Source organism: Dasypus novemcinctus, chromosome 5 (assembly GCF_030445035.2).
Source record: "Dasypus novemcinctus isolate mDasNov1 chromosome 5, mDasNov1.1.hap2, whole genome shotgun sequence".
Classification (NCBI taxonomy): domain Eukaryota; kingdom Metazoa; phylum Chordata; class Mammalia; order Cingulata; family Dasypodidae; genus Dasypus; species Dasypus novemcinctus.
Window position 1 is genome coordinate 36,550,956 of NC_080677.1, and position 12,636 is coordinate 36,563,591.

The 12,636-nt window shown below is 39.6% G+C and overlaps 1 protein-coding gene across 3 annotated transcripts in view; it reads left to right on the top strand.

Annotated features, from left to right (window-relative positions):
• Window positions 1–12,636, top strand: part of HYCC1 (hyccin PI4KA lipid kinase complex subunit 1) — a 116,800-nt gene that overhangs the window by 52,025 nt on the left and 52,139 nt on the right. For all 3 annotated transcript variants that reach the window (XM_058296886.2, XM_071215122.1, XM_058296887.2), the window contains one exon: window positions 2,842–2,920. In XM_058296886.2, coding sequence (XP_058152869.1) covers window positions 2,870–2,920 — 51 coding nt within the window. In that variant the 5' untranslated portion in view covers window positions 2,842–2,869. The remainder of the gene's footprint in view (window positions 1–2,841; window positions 2,921–12,636) is intronic.

The following is a 12,636-nucleotide window of genomic DNA, read 5'->3' on the forward strand; positions in this document are numbered from 1 at the left end:
GTTGATGGTGTCCCACAGTCTCTTAGGCCCTGTTCACTTTTTTTTTCATTCTTTTTTCTTTCTACTCCTGAATCATTTCCATTATATTATCTTTCTTCTTTCAGCTCCAATCTGCTGCTTAAACTCTTAAGAGAATTTTTCACTTCATTTATTTTGGTCTTCAACTCCAGTATTTCTGTCAAATCCCTTTTTAAAATTTCTATCTTTATATTGAGATTTTCATATTGTTCATTCATCAGTTCCCTGATATGCTTTAGTTCTTTCTCTGTGTTTTTCTTTATCTCCTTGAGCATACTGAGAATCAGTTTTTTAAAGTTTTATATGGTTTGTCCAAAGTCTTGTCTTCTTCACTGATAGTTTCTGGATTTTTATCTTGTTGCTTTGGATGGACCAGTTCCTGCTTCTTTTTTATTTCTCTTTTTTTCTTTATTAGAGAAGTTGTGGGTTTACAGAGCCATCATGGGTAAAATACAGATTTTCCTATATATTACCCCAACAACAACAACTTGCTTTAGTGTGTAACCTTTGTTAAAATTGATGATCTAATTGTATTCTATTTGTACTGTTATTTGTGGGGTTTTTTTGTAATTTTTTGTTGCATGCTGCATATTTTTATATTTCATGATGTTAACTCTAATATTTAGTCCCTGAACTGTCTGCTCCTTAAGTTTGTATACAGCTCGTAAAATGGCAGAGATTTCCTTGAATACCAGGAGCTAATATAAAAAAGCAAACCAATGCACAAAAAAACACCTTTCCTAGTCATTGCAAATTGGCTCTACATTGGTTGGTGCTCTATAGAGTTTAAGCCTTCCTGTCAATAAGATCAGCCCGTGAGGGTGATGTGTGGGATATTCTCAGTCTTTCCAGAACCCGAGTCTTGTCCTGGGCTTGTGCTTGCTCATTGCCTTAGGATTGCCCCATTTACAGGAATTTGAATATTCCTTCAACTCTATAAAATAGACTTTTTCCCATCCTGGATGCTCCATCATATCATTTAAAGCAGGTAATCCTTTACTCTAGGCCACTTTGACTTGTTTCTTACATTGCTTTAGCTGTCTGCAAGCTTCTTCTGCCTGCAAGGCAAGTTCTGGGAGGGCAAGGCAGAGAACAGTTTCGTGGTTAATCTTTCAGGCTGCCATCCAGTGATTGACACTGTCACACAAGCACTGCAGTTTGTGTATAGGGCTACTTTGCTTCCTCTTGGGCTGAGCCAGGAACCCACAGCACTGTGGACATATCAGCAATGATGCCACGAGCTTCTCTTATCCTTGTTTTAACTCCTACCATTTTTTAAAGCTGTGTTTTCTTGATTCAGTACTCAATCAGTTACTGGAACCCTTTTACTATTTGTGAGAGTTCTGAGGAAGATGGCTTGGGCAGTTTTTACTAGTTGTTCAAAGATTCTGTGGAGAAATAGCATCCTGTACCATCTTGCATTGAGATACTGTTGACTGGAAGGGACTGTTTTTATTCTAAAAAATATGATGCATATCTATCAAGTAATCCTTCATAAAAGAATAAATGAATATATATATTTTAAATTTCCTTAACCATATTTTTATGAAAATTAGTAGAAAGTTCAGAATGTATTTTGTGGCATATTTGTTTGTATACTTTTATAGATAGCTGAGCAGAATAGTTATAGAGTTGATATTCTTTAATAATAATGTTACATAGCAGTAGAATTTTATTGCCAGGTACTATAATATGTGTTATTTTTTTCCATTTACTCCTCAAAATAACCCCTTGAAGGCAGATGCTATCATTGTCCTTATTTCACATATGAAGAAAGTAAGGCAAATAACTTGCCTGAGGTTTTATTACAAGTAAGTAGTAGAATTGTGATTTTAGCTTCTGGCAAGTCTGCTTCAGTTTCTATTACATTATAATTCTGATGAAACTTCAGTAACCTAATGTAGGATTTGTGCTGTGTTAGGAAGTTAAGAAATGAGATAGTGCTAAGGAAGGTTTTTACTCCAAAATTAGTCTTTTAAGTTCACTCCCATACAGATGGATGACTGAAGAATCAGAGATGTATTCACCAAATGCAGTGAATGTTGCATGATGATGGAGGAGATTGTTGTTATGGGGTGAGGAGTGGGGTGAGGGAGATGGGGGTATATGGGGACCTCATATTTTTTTTAATGTTATATTAAAAAATAAATAAAGACAAAAAATAAAAAACAGTATATTTTGGTAAAAATTCTTCTTAAGATAAAACCATTTGCATTTCCTTTCACTTTTTTCTTATTTGTATATAAGTTAATGCAACCTTCTGAATAACTATTGATGGATATGGACATTATCTTAGATATTGTTACTTTTACTTTTGTTTTATGAATATTAAGCTTTCAGGGAATCAAGTGGCTTGCCTAGATAGATTCTTGCTGTGGTAAAGAACTGATATATAAGCAAATTAAATGACTTTAGAATGCCTTGTAGAAAATCCATTTTTATGCATGTCTTTTTATATTGGCAAACCTTTTGAAATATTTCCTGCAATTTTCTTAAACCACATGATACTTTTTAGAATTACTTCATTGAAACTAGGGGGAAAATGTCAAGAATATTTTGCAGCTGGCATTCCTGAAATCTGAATGAAAATTGAACAGCCAATTTCACCACATTATGATACTTATACTTTTGACAAAATTCTTGCATTTTAAGGCTTGTTCACGCACATTGGTTTTGAAATGTACCTAGTAATTTACGTTCGAGCCTGCTTTAATTTCACAAATAAGAAGTAATTTAACTTTATAGAGTTATCTCTATCCATGGTAATCTGATTATACAGCAAATGTATTCAAAATTTTAACATTTTTCTATGTTCAATTCCAGGTTGAAAATTTGGAACAGATGTGGAAAGATGTTCACTTCAGAGAAAGGGGTTGTAGAAGAGTGGTTGTCAGAGTTTAAGGTAATATTTACTGTTCTATTATAGTAATTTTATTCCAGAGAAGTTTTGTCTGGTGTTTAAAATCTAGTGACTTTTTCTTTTTTCTTTTAATGTATTTTTTATTGAAGTATATCATTCATACATGAACATGAATAAACAATAAGTGTAGAGTAAAGATTGTGAACTTACAAAATAAACATGCATAACATCATATGGGGTCTCATACATCACCCCTCCACCAACATTTTGCATTGTTGTGAAACATTTGTTATAAACTATGCAAGAGCATTGTCAAAATATTACTACTACATTGTATATCCTGCCATAACCCACTGGAAGGACTGCGGGAGAGTGTGAACCATAATGTAAACTATGGTCCATGCGGTGTGGCAGTGCTCCAGGGTGCATTTACCAAATACAATGAATGTGTCTGCTGCTGTGGGAGGAGTAGGGGAGGGGTGGGGAGTGGGGTGTTTGGGAAACTTCCTATGTTTTTTAATGTAACATTTTATGTGATCTACTTATCTTCAAAAAAAAAAAAAAAAGACAATAAAAAAACAAAATGAAAAATATTACTACTAACTATAGTCCCTATCTTACATTTGGTGTGTTTTTCCTCCAACCCACCCTATTTTTAAAAAATATATTTTTGTTATAGAGGTTGTGAACTTAAAAAATAATCATGCACGTGTGTAGAATCCCCTTCACCAACACACCACACTGTGGTGGAACATTTGTTACAGATTATGGGATATCTTCAGGCTGTTACCACCAACCATGGTCTATAGTGTACATTTGACACACTTTTTCTGTACACCTCCATTATCAACACAGTACATCTTTGGCATTGATGCAAGAATATTATAGTATTGTTGTTAACCACAGTCTGTAGGTCATACCAACTGTAGTTTTCCCATGCTTCTTCATATTCCCACCACCCTGCAGTAGTGATGTACATCTACAGTAGGTCACAGAAGGATACTCTTATATTTGTACCCTCAACCACAAGTCTCATCCACCTCTGGGTTCACTGTGTTATTCATTCCCTAGATTTTTCTTTAGCTTTCTTTCAATTGACGTTTAGTTCCCCCAGACTACCCTTTTCAGCAACAATCCCTTTTTTAAATCAGCTGCTACTGACTACAATGTCTTACCATCAACTCTACCCATTTCCACACTTTTACAGTCAAGTTAATTAAAACTTCTACATACATTAAGCATCAGTAGTTCTTCTCAACCCTCCTCTTATCTTCTAATAACCTATACTCTAGGTTTTAACTCCATGTGTTTATTCTTTGTATTAGTTCATATTAATGAGACATTGCAATATTTATCCTTTTGTGTCTGGCTTACTTTTCTTAATATAATGTCTTCCAGATTCATCCATGTTATCATATGTGTCCCAGTTTAATTTCTTAACCACAACATAGTATTCCATTGTATGTGTATACCACATTTTGTTTATCGGTTGATTGGTTGATGGACACTTGGGTTGTTTCCATCTTTTGGCAATTGTGAATAACACTGCTGTGATGATCAGTGTGCAGATGTCTGCTCATGTCATAGTTTTTAGTTCTTCTGGAAATGTTCTTAGTAGAGGATTTGCTGGATCATATGGCAGTTCTATATTTAGCTTCCTGAGGAACCACCAAACTGTCTTCCACAGAGGCTGCACCATTTTACAGTCACACCAACAGTGAAGGAGTGTTCCTAGTTCTCCACATCCTCTCTAGCACTTATAGTTGTCTGTTTTTTTAATTAATGGCCATTCTGTGTGATATTGATGATATCTCGTTGTTTTAATTTGCATTTCCCTAGTAGCTAGTGATATGGAACATTTTCTCGTGCTTTTTGGCCATTTGGATTTCCTATTTGGAGAAATGGCTATTTAAATCTTTTGCCCAGTTTTTAATTGTGGTTTGCTATTTTATTGTTGAGTTGTATGATCTCTCTCTCTCTCTTTTTAAAGATTTATTTTTTATTTATTTCTCTCCCCCTCCCTACCCCCTGATGTCTGCTCTCTGTGTCCATTCACTATGTGTTCCTCACTTGCATTCTTGTCAGTGGCAAGCGGGAATTTGTTGTGTCATCTTGCTGCATCAGCTCTCTGTGTATGCAGTGCCACTTCTGGGCGGCTATGCTTTTTTTGTGCAGGGCAGGTCTCCTTGCAGGATGCACTCCTTGTGCATGGGGCTCCCCTACGTGGAGGACACCCCTGTGTGGCACGGTACTCCTTGCGTGCATCAGCACTGCGCATGGGCCAACTCACCACATGGGTCAGGATGCCCTGAGTTTGAACCCTGGACCTCTCATATAGTAGGTGGATGCTTTATCAGTTGAGCCAAATCTGTTTCCCTGATCTCTTTATATAGAATGGAAATCTAACCCTTATCAGATATGTGGTTTCCAAATATTTTCTCCCATTGAATGGGCTGCCTTTTCACGTTCTTGATGAAGTCCTTTGAATCACAGAGGTGTTTAATTTTGAGGAGGTCCCATTTACCCATGTTTTCTTTTGTTGCTTATGCTTTTAGTATAAGGTTTAAGAATCCATCACCTATTACCAGGTCTTGAAGATGTTTCCCTACATTTTCTTCTAGGAACTTTATGGTACTTGCTTTTATGTTTAGGTTTTTGATCCATTTTGAGTTAATTTTTGTATAAGGGGTGAGGTAGGGGTCTTCTTTCTTTCTTTTGGCTATGGATATCCAGTTCTCCCAGCACCATTTGTTGAATAGACTCTTCTGTCCAAGCTGGTTGGGTTTGACAGGCTTGTCAAAAATCACTTGGCCACAGATGTGAGGGTCTGTTTCTGAACAATCAGTTTGATTCCATTGGTCTATGTGTCTGTCTTCATGCCAATACCATGCTGTTTTTACCACTGTAGCTAAGTAATATGATTTACAGTCTGGAAGTGAGAGTCCTCCAACTTCACTTTTCCTTTTTAAGATGTTTCTAGCTATTCAGGGTATAGAGGTTTGATATTATTGATGAATTCCAAAAAGAAATATTGGATTATGTTTGTAAATTAATCTTTTCCTCTGGGCATATTAGATTATACTGGATTTATAGGTTTCCTTGATTAAGTAATCATGTAAACCTCTTGTGCAAGTGGAGTGGGGACTCATAGATGAAAGGGATGGCGAAGGACAGAGTTGAGGGTTTTTGATGTTGGAGTTTTGATGTTGGAGTTTGATGCTGAAACCTTAAGCTGTAAGCACCAGGAAGTAAGCACCCAGAGGAAACAGAAGCAAGCCCCAGAAAGAGAGAAACCTTGAACCCAGGAAAAAGAAGGCTGAAGAAAGGAAGGAACCCAGGAAGTATGAACCCTCACAGACGTCAGCAGTCATCTTCTTCCAACACATGAAAACAGGCTTTGGTGAGGGAAGTAACTTGTACTTTATGACCTGGTATCTGTAAGCTCCTACCTCAAATAAATACCCTTTACAAAAACCAACTGATCTCTGGTATTTTGCATCATCATCACTTTGGCTGACTAATACACAGGGCCTCTTACCCTTCCAGATAAATTTGATAATTGTGTTCTCCATTTGTTTAAAAAATGCTGGCGGAACCTTTATTGGGATTGCATTGAATCTGTATATCAATTTTGATGAATTAACATCTTAATGATATTTATTCTTCTAATCCATGAGCATGGAATGTTCTTCCAATTGTTTAGGTCTTTTTGGATTTCTTTATAGTTTTCTGAATATAAATGTTTTACATCCTTGGTTAAGTTTATTCCTAAATATTTGATACTTTTAGTTGCTGTTGTAAATGGAATTTTCCCCCTGACTTTCTCCTCAGATTGCACATTACAATTGCATAGAAACCCTACTGATTGTATCCTGATACTCCGCGAAATCGTTTTATTAGCTCTAGCAGCCTTGTAGATTTTTCGGGACTTTCTAGATATAGGATCATATCATTTGGGAATAGTGAAAGTTTTACTTCTTCCTTTCTGATTTGGACGCTTTTTATTTCTTTTTCTTGCCTAAATTGCTCTAGCTAGAACCTCTAACATTATATTGAACAACAATGGTGACAGTGGGCATCCTTGTCTTGTCCCTGATCTCAACGGAAAAGCTTCATTTTTTCACCATTGAGTACAGTGTTAGCTGTGGATTTTTCATATATTGCCTTTATCATTGTTGAGAAAATTTCCTTCAATTCCTATCTTTTATAGTATTTTTATCGAAAAAGGATGCTGTATTTTGTCAAATGCCTTTTCTGTGTCAATCGGTAAGATCATGTGATTTTTCTTCTTTGATTTATTAATGTGTTGTATTATGCTGATTAATTTTCTTATGTTGAACCACCTTTGCATGTCTGGTATAAAAGCCAATTAATCATGATGAATAATTCTTTTAATATGTTGCTGGATTCGATTAGCAAGTATTTTATTCAGGATTTTTACATCAGTTTTCATTAGAGAAATAGGTCTGTAATTTTTTTTTGGTAATCTCTTTTTTTTTTTTTTTTTTAAGATTTATTTTTTATTTATTTAATTCCCCTCCCCTCCCCCGGTTGTCTGTTTTCTATGTCTTTTTGCTGCATCTTGTTTCTTTGTCTGCTTCTGTTGTCATCAGCGGCACGGGAAGTGTGGGCGGCGCCATTCCTTGGCAGGCTGCACTTTCTTTCACGCTGGGCGGCTCTCCTTACAGGTGTACTCCTTGTGCGTGGGGCTCCCCTACGCGGGGGATACCCCTGCGTGGCAGGGCACTCCTTGCGCGCATCAGCACTGCGCATGGGCCAGCTCCACATGGGTCAAGGAGGCCCGGGCTTTGAACCGCGGACCTCCCATGTGGTAGACGGACGCCCTAACCACTGGGCCAAAGTCCATTTCCCGGTAATCTCTTTATATGGCTTTGGTATTAGGGTACTATTGGCTTCATAGAATAAGTTTGGTAGTGTTTCTTATTGTTCAGTTTTTTGGAAGAGCTTGAGTAAGATTGGTATTAAATCTTTTTTTTTTTTTTTTAAGATTCATTTATTTATTTCTCTCCCCTCTCCCCCCCAACTCTCTTGTCTGTTTTCTGTGTCTATTTCCTGCATCTTCTTTGTCCGCTTCTGTTGTTGTCAGCGGCACGGGAATCTGTGTTTCTTTTTGTTGCGTCATCTTGTTGTGTCAGCTCTCCATGTGTGCAGCACCATTCCTGGGCAGGCTGCACTTTCTTTCGCACTGGGCGGCTCTCCTTATGGGGCGCACTCCTTGTGCATGGGGTTTCCCTATGCAGGGGACACCCCTGCGTGGCATGGCACTCCTTGCATGCATCAGCACTGCGCATGGGCCAGCTCCACATGGGTCAAGGAGGCCCGGGGTTTGAACCGCGGACCTCCCATGTGGTAGATGGACACCCTAACCACTGGGCCAAGTCTGCCGCCAGTATTAAATTTTTGAATGCTTGGTAGAACTCACCTGTGAAACTGTCTGGTCCTGGGCTTTTCATTTTGGGGGGCAGTTTGATGACTGTTTCAATCTTTTTACTATTGATTGGCTTGCTGAGCAGTCTTCTGTTTCTTCTAGGTTCAGTGCATGTTGTTTGTACGTTCCTGGGGAAATTTTTCCATTTCATCTACATTGTCTGGCTTTTTAGCATAAAGTTGATCATAGTATCCTCTTATGATCTCTCTTATTTCTGTGGGTCAGTAGTAATGTTCCCCTTTTCATTTTTTATTTCATTTATTTGTATCTTCTCTCTTTTTTTTCTTAGTCTAGCTAAGGGTCTGTCGATTTTGTTAATCTTCTCAAAGAACCAACTTTTGGTTTTGTTAATTCTCTCTGTTGTTTTTTTTTTTTTCTCAATTTCATTTATTTCTGCTGTGATCTTTGCTATTTCAGTCTTTCTACTTGCTTTGGGATTAGTTTGCTATTCTTTTTCTAGTTCCTCCAGCTGTGTAGTTAGTTAGGTCATTGATTTTAACTTCTTTTTTAATATAAGCATTGAGGGCTATATATTTTCCTTTCTGTCTGTAGTTGTCCAGAGAGACTGATAAAGCTTCCCACCCCTTCTTCCCCTATCTGGGGCGGGATGGAGCTATAGTTGTGGGCAGCCATCTATGCTGTGTGGGTCCAAATGACCACAGTTGCCCAGGTAAACTGACATAGCACCAGACCCCCTCCCTGCTGGGGGTGGAATGGACCCTCTGGAGAACCCAACAGTGTAATCTGTATGGGCCTAATATGCCTGCAATTGCCCTGAGAGGCTGAGGGAGTACTGTCCCTTCTCCCCTTTAGGGGGTGGGAATGGAACCACCAGTGCCCAACAGTTTAGTTCCTGTAGGCCAAAAGCACCTGCCATTGCCCGGAGAGGCTGAGGAAACACCAAAACCACCCCCATCCTATTACGGGTAGGGGTCAATCCATAGGCATCCAACAGTCCAGTCCATGCAGGCCAAAATTGTCTGCCATTGCCCAAAAAGACTGTGGAAACACCAGCCCCCCTCTTTTCCTATTGGGGGGGGCGGTGAGGGTGGATCCACAAGCACCCACTAGTCCAGGCTGTGTGGGCCAAAAGCACCTGCAGTTACCCAGAGAGGCTGGGCCAACATCCTATTGGGGATGGGAATGGAACCACAAGTGCCCAACAGTTTTTTTGGTTTGTGCAGGCCAAAGTGCCTGCAGTTGCCCTGAGAGGCTAAGGGAACACCAGCCCCCTCCTGTCCTATGGAGGGCAGAGGTGGAGATGGACTCAAAGGCACTCAACAAACCAGTTTGTGTGGGCTAAAAATGCCTGCTGTTGCTCTGACAGGCCGAGGATACCCAGCTCCTCTCCTCTCCTCTCTCCTATTGGGGTGTGGGGCTGCAACCCCATAGTATCCAGCTATTCAGTCTGTGCCAGCAGAGAACACCTGCAGTTGCCTTGCCTGGAGAGCCTGGTGCAGGTCCTGCCAGCCTCCTCTCTGCTGGAGGTGGGGCTGGAACCACGGCTAGGGCTGCAATACAGTCTTGGTGGAAAGAAGCCAGTCCCTAACTTTGCTGGATTTTCAGTCAGCCCGGCTTCCCCTCATGCCAGGGGCAGAGTAAGAATGGTGGCTACCGGACTCTTTCCAACTTGGCTCAAACCCTAGCTGTTTCTAGGATTATACTTTAGCCAGCCAAGTTCACTAATCAGTACCTGAAATTGGTGGACAACCATCTCTTCCTCCAAATGGAGCTTCTAACTCCAGCCACGGAACAGCTCCTGAGGTGGCTTGTGCTGCTAGGGTAGGATGGGCACCGGCCTTTGCGGAATGGCTTGCAGTTTCCCAGAGAGGTGTTGCAGGTCCCCCCAGCTTGCTCCCTAACAGAGGTGGGACTGGGGTTTGGGCTAGAGCTATAATCCGACCTGGGTGGAAAGGAGCTAGACCCTTCCAGCACTGTGACTGTTAATCAGCCCCACTTCCCCTCATGCTGTGTGTGTCATCAAAATGGCAGCTACTGGCCTCCTCCTGACCTGGACAGGCTCAAAGTTGAACTGTTCCTAGGATTATACTTTAGTCAGCTGACTTTACGCATCAGTAGCTGAAGTCAGTGCCACTCCGTGTCTTCTTCCAGCCTTGGAATAGCTCCTGAGGCAGCTTGTGCCATGGGTACTGACCTCCGTGGCATGGAGGGCTCTACTCACAAATCCTCTCTGCAGATGGGCAGTCTTCTCCTTTCATAGATTCAGGGATGCTGCAGGAACTCTTCTGGTTTCCTGAGACCCCCAAACAGTTGTTTTAGATAATTCTGGATGATGACTAACTGTCCTGGGGCACTGACTCCAGGAGCTCTCCTTACTCTGCTGCCATCTTGGCTTCTCCCTGGCTTTTTCCTTTTAATGGCTGAAAAGCTGAATATCTGTGGAAGCAGAAGTATGTAAAAACAATCTTAGTAGGGAGTTGTTTACACATAGTAATATAGATTCTTTTTTTCTACCAATTAGTTCAAAGAGTTTATTTTCTTTCCTTTTCTCTCTTTTACCTCAACACCACAAACATGATTGAAGTTTCCGAATGATCTCATTGTCCAGCTGCCATCAGAAGTTCAGTTTTGAAAGGTTTGTTTCAATTTGTGGGTCAGATTGACTGGACATGCTCAACAATAAGGAAAAATTGGGAAAATATTAGCTCAATTTTCTACTCCTGGATCTTTCTCTACTTGGCTAATGCAGTGGCTATATAAGGAGTGTATAACTTTTGGTTAGTTGCTGAAGAAAATAGAACTTCCACTTTCTTGTTTGAGAGCTAAAATTATGTTCCTTAATCCGGCTAATTACCTTTCTCTTTGTCCTCTGGGTTTCATTGTTGCACATAATTCTATAAACTTAATGATCATGAACCACAGAAATGAAGGATTTGGTCTGCAATTGTCACTTTGATTTTGTCCAGCCCTATCAGCCCATGACCTCTGGGACAAACCAATAGTCTAAGTTTGGCTTATTGTCTTAATGCAGAGAGGGAGACTACACAACAGGTAACATGGGGCCTCTCACTGAACAAAGGAAAAGATAGAATTATGGTAGTGGAGAAAGGGTAGTGTTTAGGTGAAATTTAAATGAAGTAGTGTTTTGATGGGCTCAAAGCAAAGCAGGGCTGTGAATAAAAGGGGTCAACAGCTAGTCTGAAATATGAAGTGGACCCTGGGTCCTTTTGTCTTGGAACCTTAAAAGTTAGGATACATGCTGAATATTCAGAAAACTCTTATTTGAAGCTCTGCACCTAGGTTGGAAATCAAGGCTGCTTCTCTTGTGTCAAAATGACTTAGATCTTCCAGGCAAGAGTTGGATGTTTCGTTCTTCATGATTAATGTTCAAAGAGCAATTTTTTTGATAATTTAAGGTTTTAGAAAACAAGATTTCTCAGTGAGTAAGAACACTGTAGTCACTCAAAAAAAGGTTGTTAATACACTTTTCAGCTGCATTATGTCTTTAGCAGAAGCATTGTTTCCTGTTAACTTTGCAGCTAGTTTTATCTGTCTGTTATCTCATCTTATGAATGGTTGGGTAGATTGTTTTTTACTTTATCAGCTTTTATAGCCATGAATTGTGCATCCCTGTATGGATCCCCTAAATCATCAAGTGATGTAGATTGTTATGAAGTGTACTGTATGAAGTGCCATCTATATGTTTTAATAGTTTAAGTCTTTTATGTGTATTCTTTTTGGCTAATGTTATCTTTTTGAATACATGTTCAAGGTGTTTTTAAGCTTTTTTCTGTTTCAAGAGTTTAATATGGTTTATGGTATTATGATTTTTATGGCAGGTTGTTGGAAACTGTCAAGCTTAACAGTTGAATACCACTTCAGCTAGGGCATTCTATGTTTAATAGTAAAATCAAATTTGCAAAAGCAGATATAACCAGTTATCCATACTCTAACTTGGGAGCTGTGGAAAGAGGCCATATTAAAGGGTGGGGCATAAGGAAGAGCTCTATTCATAAGACAAATAATTGAAAATCCTAAGTCATGCACTTCCCTTCCTATATGTCCTTTTATTCCCTTCCTCCCCTGGCAAGGACATGTAGATACCCTAGTAAATGGGGTTGTGAGGGGTGGTGCAGTGGTATCGTCAGTAGTGTACCCCAGTGCCTGAGGAAGTGGGTCGTGGAAGCAGAGGGTTGCAGTTGTAGCATGTAGCAGAGTCAGCCAGATTGGTTGTTAGATGGATTGCATTGAGCAAATAAGTAAAGATATTAGGATAGTGGTATTTAGGTTTCCCCATGTCTGAGAAGTGATTTACAAACATGAATTGGGGTAAAGCAAGAAAGAACCT